We start from the raw sequence: 18,851 nt of genomic DNA on the forward strand, positions 1-18,851 counted from the left end.
GATACAGGTATACAGTTTCATAGCAACTGAACATAAAAACACAATAAACAACACTATAGACTCAAATGAGAAGAAGTAGCTCAAAATACCCTACAGTTAAGTTAACTTGTCCTATTCTCACTTTCATAGATTACCAACCGTTTTGACATTAACAGAAACGTGTTTTGCTTCAACTTTTTCAGCTTCAGCTTTCGCATAAACTACTGGGGCTGCTACGGTAGAGGTCAGACTGATTAACTCCAAGAACCAGGAAGGCAAAAAACCGCTCAGCATCAGTAAATGTTGACTTCAATTTCATGTTGTTTTATGCATAAGTCTTTGAAACAATGTAATTATTCCTTATTATAACTAGAAACAACATTTCTGTCAATGCCCAAACCTTTGGCCACAAGTAATACATGAAGGTACCACGCTAGCCTATTAATGTCTATAAACAGAATAAATATATCAGGGTGATATAATGCTTACAGGAGTCATTGGAATGATGTTGGAGACGGGTCTTATGCAGAGCTCCTGCCCCTTAAAGGCAACTCCGTCCCACATCTGTCTTAAAAGGTTTTGTAGATCTTTACGTCTCGGCATGACGGCCAAAGCCTGAAGGAAAAGTTAAACGTCAATATTGATCATTGATCCAACTAATTTACAAATCTGAAGATCTTTGGTGTAAAAATACTGGAACAAAAGTTTGCAACAAAGCAAAAATATTAGAAATGTGCAAAGGGGGGCAGACATAAAAAAAAAAAGAAAGTTGGTTTAAAAGCTGGAGCTCACCAGGCCAGTTTGAGGAATACAATAGATGGTGTCGACTTCATGTTTGAACCCAAAAGGTACCAGCAGGTCGGCCAGTTCCTCCTCAGTGTAGCTGCAGACTTCATAGTCTGGAAGATCGCTGATCAAAAACAACTTCACAGGAAGCTGGAGAGAAAGTAACCAGTTCAGGAAAAGTGACAAACACGACAAAAACCATAAAACTGACTGAAAACCCTCAAGTCTGAGGCAACTTACCCTTCCTTTAAAGCACTTTTTCTTCTTATTTGTGTAACACCCTAAGATAAAGAAAGAACATTTTGAGTAAAAGCTGAAGATACTGATAGAAAAATAAAAGAAAACACGGAGTTTAGGTTTCTTACTGAAACATTCTTTAAACAGCAGCGACTTTAACTGATCTCCAACGGTCAGGGAGGTTTCAGGGTTCAGGTGATAATCATCCATCAGGGGCGTCTTTCTGTCCGCTGTGGGAGTAACGTTGCCAGACGGGGTGGATCCAGGTGAAACGGGTTCTGATCCCGTCTTCTCGTCAGACTCGTCATCACTCCAAGAGTCTGAAAGGGAGGATGTTTAAGATGACTACTGCTTAGGAATAGATGTGGGAAGTGTTGCAGTCTTATAAAGCTGAAATTTAAAACATTTTAGAGAATTTACTGAATAAAAGAAAATCCGTCCATCTATCTTCTATACCAGCTTATCCTTGGGGGGTCGCGGGGGGGGCTGCTGCCCTTCTCCAGCAGTCATAACAGCAAAATAACTGAATTTTGGTTTACTGTGTTTCCACCAGTCCCAGGTGGTCGAACTAAAACGGCTTGCAGAACATAAAGACATCCTGTGACCTGGCTGGACAAACGTTGGGATTTTACATTTCAAAGTTTCATTTTTTTCCAGGCTCAGATTTCCACCTTTTTCTGACAGTTTTTACAGAACAGTAGACATCAGAGTAAAAAATATGACCTACATTTCCACAAAGCCGAAGCTGGATTTCACTTCAGCAGATTATTGTATCGTCTTTCTGGCATATGGACGAACTCACATCGATGTATTTCAAATCTATGTGTCCGATCTAAACTGGAGTATCAAACACCAAACGCAGATTCTTTATAGCTATATATACCTAAAACTGCTGCAGAGGGTCTAAAGGCCAAAAATTGCGTACATTTATCTTTGGCTTCTGTCATAAACAAAACAATCAATGAAACTGGAACAAAAACCGTTGAGGTGTAGCAAATATCAGACCAAGATAATCTGAAACAAGACAAAGACAGCAAACCTCCGCCGTCACTGGATCCCAATACACTTTGGTTTTCCTTGTGGGGACTTTAATTGACTTCCATTCATTTTTCATTCAGTTATATAGCCTAACCCTGACCCAGATTTCAGTATTTCTTAAATTGTAACAAATTCTACGCACCGCTCATCCCAAAAGGGAACATGCCAGCAAATGAACACCAAGGTTAGGCCATGAAATGCTTAGTTATGGTCTAACCTTACAAGACCGTGTTAATTTACTTAAATTCAGTCTTTTCCAACACTTTCGCCACAAATAATTGGTGTTCCACCCACCAGGATTTCCAGACCTCCCCGCTGACACAGGAGCAACACATTCCACTAATAAAATGTAGTCTGCTTCAAATAAAAAACACATATTTAAATGAAATATATCAGTATAGGAAGTAAAATATTTACCCTCTGCCTCCTGCTCCAGATCCGACTGGAGCTGAGATGAATGTTTTTCTGCTGGGGTCTCAGCTGTACTGGAAGGTGGACTCTCACCGGGTTCTGCTGGCTTCCCGGCTTTTCCTTCAGCAGAACTTTGCGTTTCCATGTTCTCACCCTCTGTTTTTTCTTCAGGCTCTAGCGCTTCCTCTTCAGCAGCAACAGATTCCTGCAGTTTTGCGGTTTTGGCAGCATTGGGCTCATTTTCTGAATCTTTTGTAGCTGCTGCTTTTTTTCTTTTAATTCCTGAACCGTCCACCTTAGCTCCAGGTTTCTCTGCAGCTGAAGACGTCTCCGCTTTAAGACTGGAGATCTTTGTCCTTCCACTAGTGCCAGTTGTGGTTGCTTTGTCTCCAGGTGAAGATGATGAATCTGCTGGTTGGATGGATCTGCTGGTTTGGAGCATGAAGACATCTGAGTTAGCATATTCTCTTTGTACAAGAGAAAAGGGGTAAAGGTGTAACGTTAACAACAGAAAACACATTTAACAGAGAACGTGGGATGATTAACAGTCAAAAACAAGTTATGGACGACGTCATAAGAATACGTTTGTGTGCAACAACACTTACGACTGAGGAGGCTTTTTCTGCTCTTTCGTAGAAGTGGAACCAGGCAGTATGAAAACACAGCTCTGTAAATAAATAACTTTCAATGGAACATTTTATATTTAACCTCAAAATTTGATGTATTCTCAGAGCGAAATGCAGTTGTTCTCCACTTGTAAGCAGGTATCGGTTCCATTTATTCCATATTTCGTCAAGAAAAAATAAAAACACATGAACTTGGGACACACCTCGGAGATAACGGAGATGGTGTGTCCTTTAACCTGGAAGCTCTTCGTGCTCCGAAGTTTCTCGGCACCTTCCACTTTCTGGAAAAGGATGTTTGCCTATATGTGCACAAGAAAGACAAGTATGGAAACCTTTTTTTTAAAATATAATACAGAGTTCAGTATGTTTTTCTCTTTGGTTGTTTAGTATGTAAGCAAGAAAAGTTAAATCTGAAGCACCTCAAGCAAGGCATCTCTGATTCTTCAAAAAGCATTTCTGCATCATCGTTTTCTTTTAAAGTAAAACAAAACTTAAACAACTGAAAACCGAAGCTATTTGGGAGTCATAGTGCTCTTTTGCCGCTTTTCCACTGGCTTGATTCAGCCCGGTTCCGCTTTGCGAGCATTTTCCATTACAGTTTTTTTCCGTACCAGTACCTAGTTTTTTGGTCCCTGCTCCTGAGCAGGTCCGACCGGGGCTGAGTTGGGACGACGTGCGACGTGACCAGACTGCTGTTCACTGATTGGCCGTGGGACCAGGAGAAGTGAGGTAGTGCAGAAAAAAGTTAATAAAACTAATGAGGGACTACAATAATATTAAGAATCACAATGGCCAGAGCGGATCATACCAAAATATGGTTTTACTATTAACAAATCATAAACCGTGTCTGAAGGCTGAAAGAAAAGAAAAAGGACACGAACAGCTTTCTGAATTAAACCAGGTAGGAGGCGCAGTATTTAATAACATCCTAAACCAGCTCATCACATGTCATGGGGCATATGTCAGATGGTTTGAAAAATTATTACGCCAAAAATATTTTTATTGTTTTTGTTTTTTAAATATATACAACAGCAATTCCCTTAAACAACTATTTACTTTCTCCAGTTCAAGTTCAAGAATCTTTTTCTTAAGCAAAGTCAAACGCTTGATGTCAATAATTCTGTCCTGAAAGCAACCAGTTAACCCATATCCATCCCAGCAAACAAATATTCATCCAGCAAACCAACCATCTAAGCATCCAACCTCCATCAATCTATCCATCAGACCTCACCCCATCCATCCATCCATCCATCCATCCATCCATCCATCCAACCAACTAGTCATCCACCCAGCCACCAAGCATTTAACCAACAACCAAACACCCATCAAATATCCAACCATTCAGTAAACAAAGAAGAGAGACAATGGTATTGGGAAACAAAAGTCTGGAAATAATTTTCTATATTCTTACTTTTTTTAATGCTTATCTGAAGTTGGAAATCACTGAAAACAAATAATGCATAGGAACCATTTTTTTAAGACTGACTCAGCCATGAAAATGGGTGGGTCGTACCAAAGATAACTTAAATAAACTTCTCTATACAAGATTTTTAAACTGAAAAATAGGATGCAAAATGGACATTTTAACACGTGCACACAGAATACCCAAGCACATCCTGTTCATGCGTTAATTAAACATACCTCTTGCCTGGATCTATACAGGACAAGAGACTCGATTTTCCCAAACGACTCCAGGGTATTCCACAAATCAGTGTACGAGATAATGCTATAAATCCCTCTGAGCTTCACCAAGTTTGGAGACAATGGCTCATCCTAGAGAGCAGACAGAAAAACATAAAACACAGTAAATACTTACAGGATCTTAAGGGAGATATTTAATTGTCAGTGCTTGTATAAAACATACATCATAAATATTCTTTTAGACGTTTAAACGTTTGACAAACATTGTTTTACATGTAAAAGACAGGAAGTTAATGAATGAGTAAGAGGACATTTAAAAGAAGCCATAAACTCATAAATGATATTCTTCTCATGATATATAATAATCGCCAAAATATGATCATGTGACCAGTACCAAATGATTTTGAAAATCAGTGTAAATTCAGCAATCGAAGGTTTAGCCGCTTTATGTGCATTTTTCTCCAGATTGCCTTAATGGAGACAATTACTTTTGTTAGTTTGGAGAATAACTTGCCTTGGTGTCGTGAAGAACAGGCCTTGACGACTGTGAGGATGCGGTCTTCACCTTAGTTAGCTCAGCCAATAAGGCCGGGGTCATAGATTTGACCACAGCCTCCAAGTCCGACTGTGTTGACAGAGACTGGACACCTAGAGAAGGATAGAACTGAATCACTTGTTTGGTTGGTTCTTTTCGTTCAATACAATCACATGTAACATGGTGACCACTGAATAAAGGCAACCGTGTCATTTTCAACATAAGATGTCAAGTGCTCTCTGATTCTCTGTGACTCTCACTGATTTCTTCACAAACTAATTTATGATCTTTGAAAACAATTCTTTATGAGGTCTAGAACACGTAGTGAAATGATCTAAAACTAAAAACATGACCATGGGGCACAAAAAAAAAACACAGACATTTCATGAATACACCCGGGTCAACCTGAATACAAGATAACCCTTTATGCTGATGATGTAAGTCCGTTTTTAACACAAAAGGGAGTTCTGTGAGTTCCCACGAGGTGCTTGCTCCACTACAACTCCATATATCGGCCCTACATTTCTAGGCTGTAATAAACTTCTAAAAACATTATGGAAATATTTGTCTCAAAATGCCACACACAGTGAGGTCTAGTGGAGGCAGCATCATGGTTCAGTGATGTCTAGGAAACTGAATCCAAACTGACGGGAAGGGAGATGATGCAATATATATTTAGGGTTATTTTCACTTAGAAAATTCAGTGAGTCTGTTTTGGGGTTTTTCTGTTTCACGTTGTGGAAAGTTACCACTGTAAAATATTTTGTCAGACCTGATGCTTCCAGCAGTCTCTTTGCCAGTCTCTCTGCACTGGTCGACCTCCTTCGTTTAGGTGATCTTTCCGACGACGATTGTCTCTCTCGTTTCTTTCTCGATTCTCTTTCGCGGCTCCTTGAACGTGAATGGTAATAGTGGGATGAACGGCACTTGTGCCGTGGAGAGGAGGAACGAGACCTGGACCTAAGGAAAGTTTGTATTAAATTATTAAAAACATTTTTTTTAAAAGCAATATTTCACTGAGACCCTTTAGAATGTTTCCATAAACATGCAGCGGTTTTTCTAACTTTCTAACTTAAGTCTCAAGTTTATTAGTAACTGGATTCTGTTTTTTTCTGTCCTCACATACCTGTGACTACTGTGTTTCTCCTTCTTCCTCTTGCAGTCATGGTGACGATGAGGGCTGCGGGAGAGGGAACGGGAGCTGCTGTTGGAGTATCTTCCTTTTCTGCGATTACGTTGTGAGCTGCGAGAACGGGAACGAGAACGGGAGCTGCTACTGGACCTATCTCTTTGGCGGTGGTGGGAGCTGTGCGAACGAGAACGGCTCCTTTGCTGGCTTACAGATTGTTTATCTGAAACTCTACAAAGGCAAAAACACAAGAGAAAGAAAAAAATAACTCATAAACATTACTTGTTCCAAGTTTAAATAGGTTTGGTTTCATTTGGGAAAAAGGACAATTACCTCCAGTCTTGTACCTCACCTTCCCAGTCTGGATATCTGTAACATAGAAATTAAAATCATAACCTAAGAGGAAACAGGTCACACTTTGACAATAGTGTCCATAGAACTTGAACAGAAACAACGTGCACAGCTTATTGGTGGCTTGCTCTAATTAAGAAACTAAGCCAACCTTTGCAATAACAGCTACAATAAAACCTCCTTTAAGGAGATTCACAGTAACCTTGCTATACTTCTTCTATAGAGATGCATCTCAATGAAAGTTAAAATATCAATAAAAAGTATCAAAGATTCAAATAAATACATTTTTATACTGGAAAGATGGTTCCTGGGGAAAACATTTAACAGTATATCGTGCTTGAAAGTAAAAGCGTGGGTTGATACAAACCACCAACACAAAAACCCCTGGGTTGTCTGTGCCTCACAGCTGAAAGGCAACAGACTTCTAGAAACATTAAAAAGCAGCAGCTCATGATCAATCTTTCCCTCTTTAAAACAACACAATGTTACATCATTACCAACTTGCACAGAGAATACAAACAAGTATTACACAAAAGACCAAGGTTCAAGTCTACTGGACATACATACCATAGCCTACATACCAATATGTCATAGCCTACTGGGCATTTAGTTCAAGAGTAAGTTCATCATGTAGTTTAAATGCAACATCCCCATTAACTTAGAACTAGAGTTTTACTAAGTCAAAAAGATAAAAACCTACTTAGTGAAAGACTCTCAGAAGCACAGGTTGAGGAAACAACACATCTTTCTATACACAGAAATCAAATAGCCACATTATCAGCTTGACTCACAAATAATCCACATGTTGGAACCTGAAAAAAACCTACCCTTTTCCAATCACTGAGTGCACAATACTTAAGGGCTAACAGCGTGCACTAACGGCAACACTATTTAGTGGAAGCTCTTACCAACGTGAGAACACATCAGTAGAGAGTTTAAATTCAAAAACATTTGCTTGGAAGTGTTGGTTGGTGTGTAAATGTTCTGGTCAGCAAGTTCAAAAATAAGAAATGAATGCATATGTCGCACCTCACTGCAGAATCAGTGTAAAGAGTGAAGGACGCCAGACAACAACTAGGAACTCAAAAACGTAGCAACACAAGTATACAAACTGCTGTTGATTATCTGAACACCACTACATGTACTGCAGGCTGCAGTCTGAAATGTAGTACAGTACATACCAACAGTTTGATGAACGTCCTGATTAGGAAACAAATTAGTTTCTCAAACAGCTGGCCATAAATCTGTGGTACAAATGCAACATTAAAGCCAGTAAATCAGAGGTCTAACAGCACATTTACCAAGATCGTCTTCTTTAGAGAGGCTGGTTACCAAGACCCCCCATCACTCAATATCAGTTATGACAAAAATAAATGTTTATTGAGAGAAAAACACTAACTGTTTCTGAAGGAGCTTGCAGTTCTGAAGGTGCAAGGAGGTATTGTAGTGGTAAATCCAATCCTGGTTGTCAGAAGAAGAAACAAAAAAGTTAGGGAGGTGTTTCACCACAGTCACCAGCTTCAAAAATTACTTAAATGTCTTTTTTTTTTTACCTTTGGATCGAACAGACATTATACTGAACTCTGAAGAAGAATTTGAATCCCAACAATATAACCGGTGTTTCCCATTGTTAAGAACTAACAGGTATTGTGCAAAAAAAAAGTACACCCAGCAGTTTGGTTTAATTATTAAGAAATCTTTAAAATTAAAACCAACAAACACAGAAGTCACACAAGTAGATAAAAACAATCAGGTTGTGCTCTGGTTGGGTCTGATGTCGTCCTCGATTCTTTGTCATCCCAGTGTTTGGAAATGGTATTCCAGCCAGGTTTGGATCAGGACACAAAACACAGAACCTGAGACAACTACAATGTGAGTCAAAGGCAGGAAGAAGAAGAAAAGGAGAACAGGACGCTGGTGTACTGTAGAAATTGGAGGAAAATCAACCAAAGTCCACTTCATGAGTAAAAAAACAATGAAATAAGGAAGCCTCAGAAATGCCGGTTATATCTGAACTGCTTTTAGAAATCCTAAAACTTCCTGATTCAAAATTGGATTCTCGTTATTTTTATCTAACATCAAGTCCCTGACTGGACACCAGCTAATTTATTTCTTTTTGATAACAGCATCCTTAAAAAACAATCCTAAAACATTTTTTGTGCTTCCCAATAAAGAGAAATCTAATACTCAATAAAAAGAAAACAAATCTATAAATCTAAACAGAAATGAACAGCCTACTCCACTTACCTTCATGGTTGTACACTTTTTGTCACACAGAGTGCATCTATGAGGAAAGGCTGGTGGTTCGGCAGCTTTATAGTCGTTGATCATGGACCGCAATGGATGCCCCTTGAAGACCTTCATCTTTGAAGCAGAGCTGCTGGAAACTGATTTTACTGAACTCTGGTGCTTCTTTGCTTCGGTGTTTGTCTGAACTGGAGGAGCAGCGAGAGATCTGGGAACAAAAGAACGTGAAGCCGTCTGCTGTGCAGAAGAAGGAAAATGCTGTCGCGCCTCCTCTGGCAATTTAGTTTGTTCCTTCGGTTGTTGTTTCATTGGTGCCGTTGCTGCTTTGCTTTGTTGAGACATTGGCTTCTGTTCTTTCGCCAGCTTCCCTTTTTCCTGCTCTTTATCAGCCTCTGGGTGTTGTTTTTGAGTTCTACTTGGATAATCAGTAAAACTACCTTGCTTACAACCAACTTTGCCACCTTCACCTAAAGGAGCACTAGATGGTTTAGATATCTTTGTATCTTGCGATTCCCCTGGTTGATTAGGGTCTTTTAGAAGGTTCATGGTAGAAAACTTTGGTCTTTTCCTTGTTACTGTATTTGAAAGAACGAAGTTTGTGAAGACAGGCGCCTGGATTGGTCGGCTCTGCAGATGTTTGGGTGGATCTGCTTGAGTCTTTGGAGGAACAAAGGTGGGAATGGTTTTCTCGGGAGCCTGGGTTTGGTGGCTCACTGGCTCATTCGATGGATCAATGTCTTTCATTGGAGAAATGAAAGGGATGTCGATTTCTTGAGAAGCCTGAACTGGCTGAGTCGGTGGCAATTTAGGTTGATCGCTGCTTTGAGGAGTCACGGAGGTCCTCATTGAGGTGAAGTTGGTAGGAGAAATTGTCACGCCATATAAAGGAACCGCTGAACTGATCTTTACCCCTAATGTACTTGGTTTCAATGATTCTTTGTAACAGCTGCTGCTATAGGTACCACGCATACTTCCAGTGCAATCATTGGTGATTTTACTGGAGTTTCTCATTTCCCTTCCAACTACAGTGTAGCTCCCACTATGCCCATAGTCAATCACTTTGGCAGGTTTCAAAATCCTTGTTGCGATATCGTCCTGGTCCATCTCTGGCCCTCTAGAACTGCTGGGTGTGTTCGGTCCACGAAAGCTCGTGGAGGGTTGGGGGTCTGAATAGGACTGCGTTGAGGTTCTCTTCTCCTTCATGAGGCGAATCTGCTTCAAGATCAGAGCTAGATTTTCAGAGTTTATCTGATCTTCAGGGAACGTAAGGAGATATTCCAAATCCTCTTTTTCAAGTCCAAAGCCCTGTAGGAGGACAGCAGCAAGCTCTGGAGTATACTGGGGTTGAGAAGGGTCATCACGATGCATTGGTTTGCCTGGAGATGGTTCGTCACAACTTCTTGAACCAGACACAGACTGCCTATTGTGTTGTCTCTCGCTGGGTGCAAAAAACCTACCATCGCTGCTGCTGGGATAGTCGGAAGAACCCGGCAGATTACATATCACAGAATTATCCTCTGTGGGCTTTTTACAGATCTGCAACCAGCTCAAGGAGCTGCTGTCACTTTCATCATCAGGCTCCCTATCTCCGTCTATATCGCGACAGGAAGCTACACTTCTACTGGTGGAAGGAAACTCATCTCTTTCACTGCTGAGAAAGCTAGGACCACGGCTCAAAGACGGAGGTACCACTTCCTCTCTGGTTCGGTCCACAAAGAACTCCATTGATCTTTCAAGGTCCCTTTCTGACTCGACCATTCTCTGTTCCAGCCTGTAAGTCATTGGCAGATCTGGCATTTGAGGGATTGCTCTTCCTGAAATTTTACAAGTTCCAGAAGATGATGGAGAAGAGCTAAAGTTGGAACCGGGTTCAATATGGTGACGTGCCCTCCTGTGGTCCATTTCTGGCCGTTCACTAGAGACTGGACGGTCCGTCCAATCTCTATTGGACTGACCTTGAGTGGGATTTTGATTCCTTGAAGAATATGGATTATACGGTGGATATGACATGGTTTTAACAGTCCTCTGAGATTGAAGGAGATTAACACCCCCTACAACAGGGATAGATGGTGCGTACCTCAGCTTCTTAACAATTGGTGTAGAGGTTGTGACCGTGACACCAACAGTGCATTGGTAATCTGTGTCAGTGCTTCAGTTTTAACCACATCTAGAATGAAATGATCACTCTCAGGGTAGCCATACTTCTGCGGAAGGGCAGACAACAGTCCAAAAGCAAACGCTATGAAAAAGCTGAACACAAAGCAGGTTAAGGAGTAGAGCAGGGTCTTCCACAGACGGCATCACCCGGACAGTCCTAAGGTCTCTCAGCAGCTTCACGTTCTTCCCAGCAGTAAGACGTTCAGGTCCTTACTGGCGAGAGAGAACAGAAAGGATGAAACATCACAGGGTTTATAAAAGAAGAGAAACCAAGGTCACAGGAGTTAAAGATGTAAATGTTCAGAACAGAGAAATTTTTCTTTTCTTCTATCTTTTCTTTCTTGAACAAAATTACTTGATAACCCTAATAATATATGTTGTTGATATAGGAAGACAAGGAATAGTTTCAAACCAACTCTAAACCAAAGTGTATTGAGCAAACAAGACAAAAAAGCCATTTTGCAAAGTGAGAACAGGAATCAGTGAATAGATAAAGAGTGAGCCAGCATGGATTCACATCCTCTTTAAACTCACTTCAGGTCTTTCTGTGATGAAACAGGGATGCAGAAGATTTCAGACCCCTGCGCTTCACCGGACGACGTTCAACTTGAGTCTGGGAAAAGGTGACGGACAATCTGCTTCAAGAAACATTTGAGATCATTACTAGTACCGTACACATTTAGGACATGCATTTTTAAAAGGGGTCATCGATGCTTGGCAGTGAGGAACCGGATCTGCAAGGACAGAAAATCCCCACCGTTGAGACAACAGCAGCAAACAATTCAAGCGATGTCAAATGTGGAATAGTTCACGACCTAATCCGTAGAAGAGTTGTAGTGTGGTGGCGCCTAACTTTAGTGGTCAATGGATAAGAGGCGGGGTGCCCACATGCCAGGACGTCAGGACACAGGAGAACCGTCGATACAGTCGTACTCACACCTAACAGCAACTTGTTGTACTGTGGGAGGAAGCTGTAAAAAATATGCAAACTCCACAGACACCAGCCCCAGGCGGGAATTATATACTTCCTGCTGTAACACCTTGGTTTATACAACAAAAATGGAAAAAGATGAAAACACAATCAAACTGCTTTTATTTTATTACAAAAACACTGATGCTAAAGTAATACACCTCAGGTCACAGATGGTAAAATCCAATTTCAGTGTTTTTATATAAAAAAGGAAACTAATATTGAATAAATGGGACAGAGATCCATTGATCCCAGTACAGAAATTGTGCTTCAAGAAAACATCAGACAATTCTCTTAGCAACTCTGAGGCATCCATGTGTCTTGGCAGCTTAAAAGACAGCGTGAATATTTTAGAAACAACTACAGAACAGGTCCCCAAGAAAGAATTTAATAAACAAGAACACAATTCTCCGCAGCTAGCCTTCATAAACCCCTTGATAGAGACAAGTCTGTAAAACTGTACCTGAGAAAGAACCACAATGACGTGCATGCGTTATTTCAAGCACACATCCTTAATCACAGAAGTGTGAAGACACAGTTAGGTTTGTTACAAAGATGGGATGTATATCAGAAGAATAGATCTGCATATATTTAACTTAGTCTGATGTTGACATCTAGAGTTTATAGACTATTAATCAAGTAAAATCTCTACAAATCAGAAATGAGGGAGATCATCTGAAACCATGAACCACTAAGTAAGTACGGGAATTAGGCAATGAAGAGGCTTAAACAATGTTTCGTTTTGTCAGAACTTACTGGAAAAAAGAACAGAATTACATCAGTGCCACCACTGACCAAGCTCTGAAAACTGGAAAGCAGCGCAAAGCAATAAAGCATTTGACTGCTAACTGTCCACATCTGATCAAATCGCCTGCTCCAAGTTGCCGTTACAACCATCAGAAGACGCCACTTCATCGATGTCTGAATAGACTTAATTCAACTTGTACCACTGCTGAAACTCAAGAAAACTGTTTATGAAGGCGCTGAAGTCCAACTGTCTTAATATTCTGGTGTATCTGAGCTCCTTCATGTAGATATAGCTTTAAAAAAGGCCTCAAATTGACAAAAAAAACATTGTTTTTGTTTTGTGAGTAGAAATAATCTGAGCCCTCATTATTTAAAAACACTGCAAATGCATGCATACCTCCTGACTTTCTTCACCACGTGTCCCATTGCAACTACAAACCTCAATGTATTGTGTTTGGATTTTAGGTAATAGATAAATATAAAGTGGTGCGCAATTGTTAAGCGGACGGAAACCGATACAAGGTTTTCAAATGTTTTACCAAAAACATTTAAAACATTGTGGTGTGCATTTATATTCCCATTGTATGTTTTGTAAAAACACAGTTTGCTTAGCTATGGCTGCAGGTCATTAGGGGTCTGTACCGGTTTAGCATAGCTGGAGAGTAAAATTGTTGCTCATTCTTTTTTGCCAAATGGCAACAGCATTGACTGAATGGAAAGCATCAATTTTCAAACCTAGTCACAGATTCCTCATTATATTTAGGCCAGGGTATTGACTTTGCTTTAATCTAAACCATTTGTTTGTTCAGGGATTCTTGTGCTACCGGAAAGTAAACCTCTGCATTCAGCTCCACATGTTCTCAGTAGGAACCAACCTCCATGTACCTGGTGGAGAAGTTTATCTCCATGAGGCTGCTACCATCACATTTAACCATGAGGATGGAGTTCTCAGGGTTGATGAGGAGTCCGAATAAGTTCAATAAAATGAAAACAAGACATCTTATGCTATTCTTCTTCACAAGTCTTACATAAAGTTAGATTTGCAGTCGTGAAATACTCCTTTCATTATGGGTTGATGACTGAACAGTGCTCCATGACGCGTCAACCTTGGTCTTCATGATCCCATTTGTTCAATAATATTGTTTTCTGAGGCCGACAGAGAACAGCTGTATAGATGGACTCTACTTACAAATCTGACAAGTTCTCAAAGCACATGATGCACTGGATTTTATTTAGCAGTAAATGACGCTTGATCAAAAGTCTGTGTTTCGGTTTGAATATATATATATATATTTTAATATGCCTCCTTTTTCTTCCACTTTACAATCTTGCTGTGCTTTTTCATACATACCTAATACATAAAACTCCACTAAAGCACACGAGTAAGATAATCAAATGTGGACATTTTCAAGGGCTATAAATAATAAATATAATAAGGCACTGCATATAAACAGCTTGTCCACAGTCACCTGGAACACAGCAGGTCAACAGAACTCCTCTTATTCCTTGAATAGTTTGACCTCTCATCCAAAAGCATCTCGAGTCCTAAACATGGGTTGGATGTAGCAGGTTTATAAATTATAAAAGAGCAAAACTGCCTGGGGAGACGAATGTAGCACTGAGGGGTTGATCAACCAGCATTTTACCTAAAACGCACAAGAACCGAATCGATTGAACTGTATTTACAACCACGTTCGGTTGCTGTTAAAGGGTTTGCATATCAGGAAACATGCAACTCATGATTGGACTCGGTGATGAAAGGACCACGGACGGATAAACCCGGGTTACCAACAGGATACGACCGTAAAACATGTTATATGTCTAAACAGCAAGCGGTGGTTCGTTAACAGCAGCTGTTTTCAGTTTCATGCTAGCAGGGGCTAACGTTAGCCTTCTGCTAGCATGAAACTGAACGGTAGAAACCGGAACCAACAAGTTGAGGGAAATGGACCAGAAGCTACAGTTAAATGCCAGAGCGTCGTTCACGTATTTAAATCGCTTTTATATCTACATACCGTTCGTATTTCACTTTATCTCCAAGCGTTGATCGAAGCTCTTCTTCAAACAATTGGGAGTTACTAAGACAAGAAGAATGTCTTTACCGCCACCTCCTGGTGCGGAGTCTGAACCAGAAACCACTGTTGACGTTCATTCAAAAAATCCAGAACAAAATTAAGCTCTTTCGTTTCTTTTGATACGATTATGTGTTCGTTCGAATTAATATTGTTTTAAGCATTTGTAAAAATGTCGTCAGTTCAGTCTGCCTTTTGTAAACTTTCGATTTCTACTCATTTAAAAATCTCTCCAAAAAAAGACTTGATACTCTTCGTTGATTTGGTCTTAATTACACACTTAAAAACTCTTTATTTCCATCCTCAGTTTGTACACATTGTTTAAAGAACCTTTATCACGTTTTGTCTTTGTTAAATACAGAGCAACAAGAGACATACAAGCTGCTTTCGGGGCCTTTATTCCGCATGGTTAAGAAATAATACAAAAAGCCGCAGTCAAAACCATCATAAATAAGCAGAAATAGCAACACAGTTTAGGAGCTGCAACATAATTTTACAAAAGCTCCCAGAGATCTCCCTAACCTTTGTGTCCTGCCATCCTGCACTCCACTGTTTACACATCTACTTTATATAAATATTTGCTTATTATTAGACAGTCAAGGTAAAAAAAAAAAAAAAAAATCCCTGTACTTCTGGACTGCGTATGTATAAATACAATTTCCACTAAAAACCTTTTTTTGTTAATCAGTGTTTAGTAGTTATTGTAAATGAATCTTTCAGTTGTAAAAAACCAACTCTGGCTTAATGCAGGTCGTAAAAAATGAAACGCAAAATAATGATTTAGTTTTCCTGCTTAAGGAATAAAGGAAGGAATTAATCAACTGTATAACCCTAAAGCTGCTCATCACCTAATATTTAGCAGTTAAAAAAAAATTATTAGCTAAAAGTCCTTTAAAGGGAATAAAGGAATAATCCCATCTGCTGAACTGAAGATATATTGCAGTTTTCTTCACAACTTCCACATACGTCATTAAGCTGATTTAAATAAATGGTCCGTGGACTTTCTGAACAATACAAAGCACCCAAATCTCCAGGTTTGATCAGGAAAAACAAATCCTGGGGATTTAAATCCCTGGGCTTTTAGTGGAAAAGGGGCTAAGGACACTAGACGATGGTAAACGGAATGATGTCATCCTCCTTTTTTCCGTACTTGTTTTTTTTATGCAAATGTATCTAGGCAAGGCAGGTTTATTTTTATAGCACATTTCAGTAGCAAAACAATTCAAAGTGCTGTACATGAAAAAAAGAAAAAGAGACATAAGAGGAGAACAGTGGTGGATGCTGGTCTTTCAAGGAGGGGAAGCTCAATTTCAAGATCGCTGATTCGCTCATTTCGCTGTCAATCAAGAAGGGATTCAGCCTCAGACAGATCATCCAATCATCATGCAGAAGCTGAGCGTCCGATGGGCGGGACAAAGCCCAGCATTTTTACTTCGCTATTGAACTCCCTGTTTAAAGCACTGTGAGGCTGCGGGAATGAGTGAGAGGAAAGCTGCGTCGTTACCAGCGATAAGAAGCTGATTCTGAACAAAAGTTGAGCGCGTTGTAGCGCATATTTAGTCAATGACATGTACACACAACAGTATATATTTGATCACTTATTTTTTGACATTTTAGGGGAAGCTGAGCTTCCCTTGCAGTCTTAGAGCAATCGCCACTGTAGGAAAATTACATTACAGTGGCATAAAGGTAATTAAATAATTAACACAAATAATTAAAGAGAATAAAAATGATAATGAGAAGATAATTAAAACATGAAATAATGATAAAATGTTTGATAAGAAAATGAAAGGAAAATTGGACTGAAAACTTCACTAACAATGTTTAGATGGCCCAGTCAAAGGCCAATTTAAACAAATACGTTTTTAATCTTGATTTAAAGCAACTTAGGGTTTCGGTACTTTTACAGTTTTCTGGGAGTTTATTCTAGATTAGTGGAGCATAAGAACTAAAAGCTGCTTCTCCATGTTTAGTTCTGGTTCTGGTTCTGCAGAGTAGATCTGACCCAGAAGACCTGAGAGGTCTGGCTGGTTGATACACTGACAACAAGTCTGTAATGTATTTTGGTGCTAAGCCATTCAGTGATTTATAGACTAACAGAAGTATTTTAAAGTCTATTCTCTGAGCTACAGGGAGCCAGTGTAGGGACTTTAGAACCAGGCTGATGTGCTCCACTTTCTTAGTTCTAGTGAGGACGCGGGCAGCAGCATTCTGGATCAACTGCAGCTGTCTGATCGACTTTTTAGGCAGACCTGTGAAAACACCGTTGCAGTAATCAATTCTACTAAAGATGAACGCATGAATTAGTTTTTCAAGGTCCTGCTGAGACATTAGTCCTTTAATCCTGGAGATGTCCTTTAGGTGATAGAAGGCCGACCTAGTTACTACCTTTATGTGCCTCTGAAGGTTCAGGTCTGAGTCCATCCCTACACCCAGGTTTCAAACCTGACTGGTGGTTTCTAGCTGTATTAACTGAAGCTGTGTGCTAACTTTTAAATGCTCTTCCTTTGGTCCAAAGATTATTACTTCAGTTTTGTTTTGATTCAACTGAAGAAAATTTAGGCCCATCCATGCATTGATTTCTTCTAAGCATTTACCCAGCGCTTGAATGGGTTCATGGTTAACTGGTGACATCGTAATGTATAGCTGTGTGTCGTCTGCATAGTTATGATAACTTACGTTGTTGTTTATTAAAATCTGAGTTAGGGGGAGTATGTAGATACTGAATAGGAGGGGCCCTAAGATGGACCCTTGGGGAACGCCACATGTGATTTTTGTGCTCTGATGTAAAGTTACCTACTGACACAAAAAAGTCCCTGTCCTTCAAGTAGGATTTAAACCAGTTGAGTGCTGTACCAGAAAGGCCGACCCAGTTTTCCAGGTGCTCTAATAAAATGGAGTCATCAACAGTGTCGAATGCTGCACTAAGGTCCAATAATACCAGCACTGTGGTTCTTCCACAGTCTGCATTTATACGGATGTCATTGAACACCTTGACAAGAGCGGTCTCTGCACTGTGGTGAGCAGGAAGCCTGACTGGAAGACATCGAAGCGGTTGGTTGTTGTTAGGAAGTTGTTTAACTGTTGAAACTCGGCTTTTTCAATAATCTTACTGATGAAGGGGAGGTTTGATATAGGCCTATAGTTCTGTAGTAGCAGCTTGCCCAAGTTGCTCTTTCTCAATAGAGGTTTGATAATTGCTGTTTTTAGGGCCTGGGGGAAAACACCTGACAAAAGGGACGTGTTTATTATTTGTGTTAAATCAGATGTTACTACAGGCAAAGCTTTCTTAAGGAAAGCTGTGGGTAAAAGATCGAGACGGCAGGAAGAAGAGCTTAGTTGCTGTAAGATTTCTTTTTAGATTTTGAAGTTTATTTGGTGAAATTGGGAAATTTTGTCAAAATCAGTTCTAGTTGGAGACAACATTGGTACTGGAGTTGATGTGGATGTGCTGACTGCCTCTCTGATCTTTTGGGTTTTTTCAGTAAAGAATTTAGCAAATTCATTGCAGGCCCTGGTAGATTGGAGTTCAGATGCTACAATTACAGGAGGGTTTGTTAACCTGTCGACCGTGGCAAATAATGCACGAGCATTGTTAATGTTTTTGCTGATGATCTCAGAAAAGAAAGATTCTCTTATATTTTCAGTCATAATGAACCTGAGTCCAGCTTTTCGACAATCCCTTTTTTCACTTCTGACCGCTGGAGCACTTCTCCATGGAGACTTTTTCTTCTCAGAAACAACCTTCACTGTAATCTAGGGCTGCAAAGTGTTAAAAACAAACTTCTTACTTTTTCAGACTGCATCGGAACCCTGACAAGTTAAGACACATGTAACCTGATATTAGTGGGAGTATAATAACTACCTTCTGCAAAAAGAATAGCTGAAATCAGAATAAATCATTCATGCCCATTATGAGTCCATC

General features: G+C 39.9%; 1 protein-coding gene across 2 annotated transcripts in view; it reads right to left on the reverse strand.

Annotated features, from left to right (window-relative positions):
• The window catches only part of LOC124880448 (zinc finger protein 638-like), a 32,694-nt gene extending 17,808 nt beyond the window's left edge, over positions 1 to 14,886 (reverse strand). The window contains exons 1-16 of one of the 2 annotated variants that reach the window (XM_047385549.1): positions 14,870 to 14,886; positions 11,672 to 11,750; positions 8,981 to 11,350; positions 8,133 to 8,194; positions 6,716 to 6,751; positions 6,380 to 6,613; positions 6,026 to 6,213; positions 5,233 to 5,366; positions 4,719 to 4,850; positions 3,281 to 3,376; positions 3,057 to 3,118; positions 2,458 to 2,879; positions 1,131 to 1,322; positions 1,006 to 1,046; positions 772 to 915; positions 469 to 594 (exon numbers count right to left, since the gene is read on the reverse strand). In XM_047385549.1, coding sequence (XP_047241505.1) covers positions 469 to 594; positions 772 to 915; positions 1,006 to 1,046; positions 1,131 to 1,322; positions 2,458 to 2,879; positions 3,057 to 3,118; positions 3,281 to 3,376; positions 4,719 to 4,850; positions 5,233 to 5,366; positions 6,026 to 6,213; positions 6,380 to 6,613; positions 6,716 to 6,751; positions 8,133 to 8,194; positions 8,981 to 10,990 — 3,879 coding nt within the window. In that variant the 5' untranslated portion in view covers positions 10,991 to 11,350; positions 11,672 to 11,750; positions 14,870 to 14,886. Of the gene's footprint in view, positions 1 to 468; positions 595 to 771; positions 916 to 1,005; positions 1,047 to 1,130; positions 1,323 to 2,457; positions 2,880 to 3,056; positions 3,119 to 3,280; positions 3,377 to 4,718; positions 4,851 to 5,232; positions 5,367 to 6,025; positions 6,214 to 6,379; positions 6,614 to 6,715; positions 6,752 to 8,132; positions 8,195 to 8,980; positions 11,351 to 11,671; positions 11,769 to 14,869 lie in introns of those variants that run through there. The other variant, XM_047385550.1, reaches the window with a different exon arrangement.
• Between the last annotated feature and the right edge of the window lie 3,965 nt (positions 14,887 to 18,851).

The sequence above is a fragment of the Girardinichthys multiradiatus genome, chromosome 14 (genome assembly GCF_021462225.1).
Source record: "Girardinichthys multiradiatus isolate DD_20200921_A chromosome 14, DD_fGirMul_XY1, whole genome shotgun sequence".
Lineage (NCBI taxonomy): Eukaryota > Metazoa > Chordata > Actinopteri > Cyprinodontiformes > Goodeidae > Girardinichthys > Girardinichthys multiradiatus.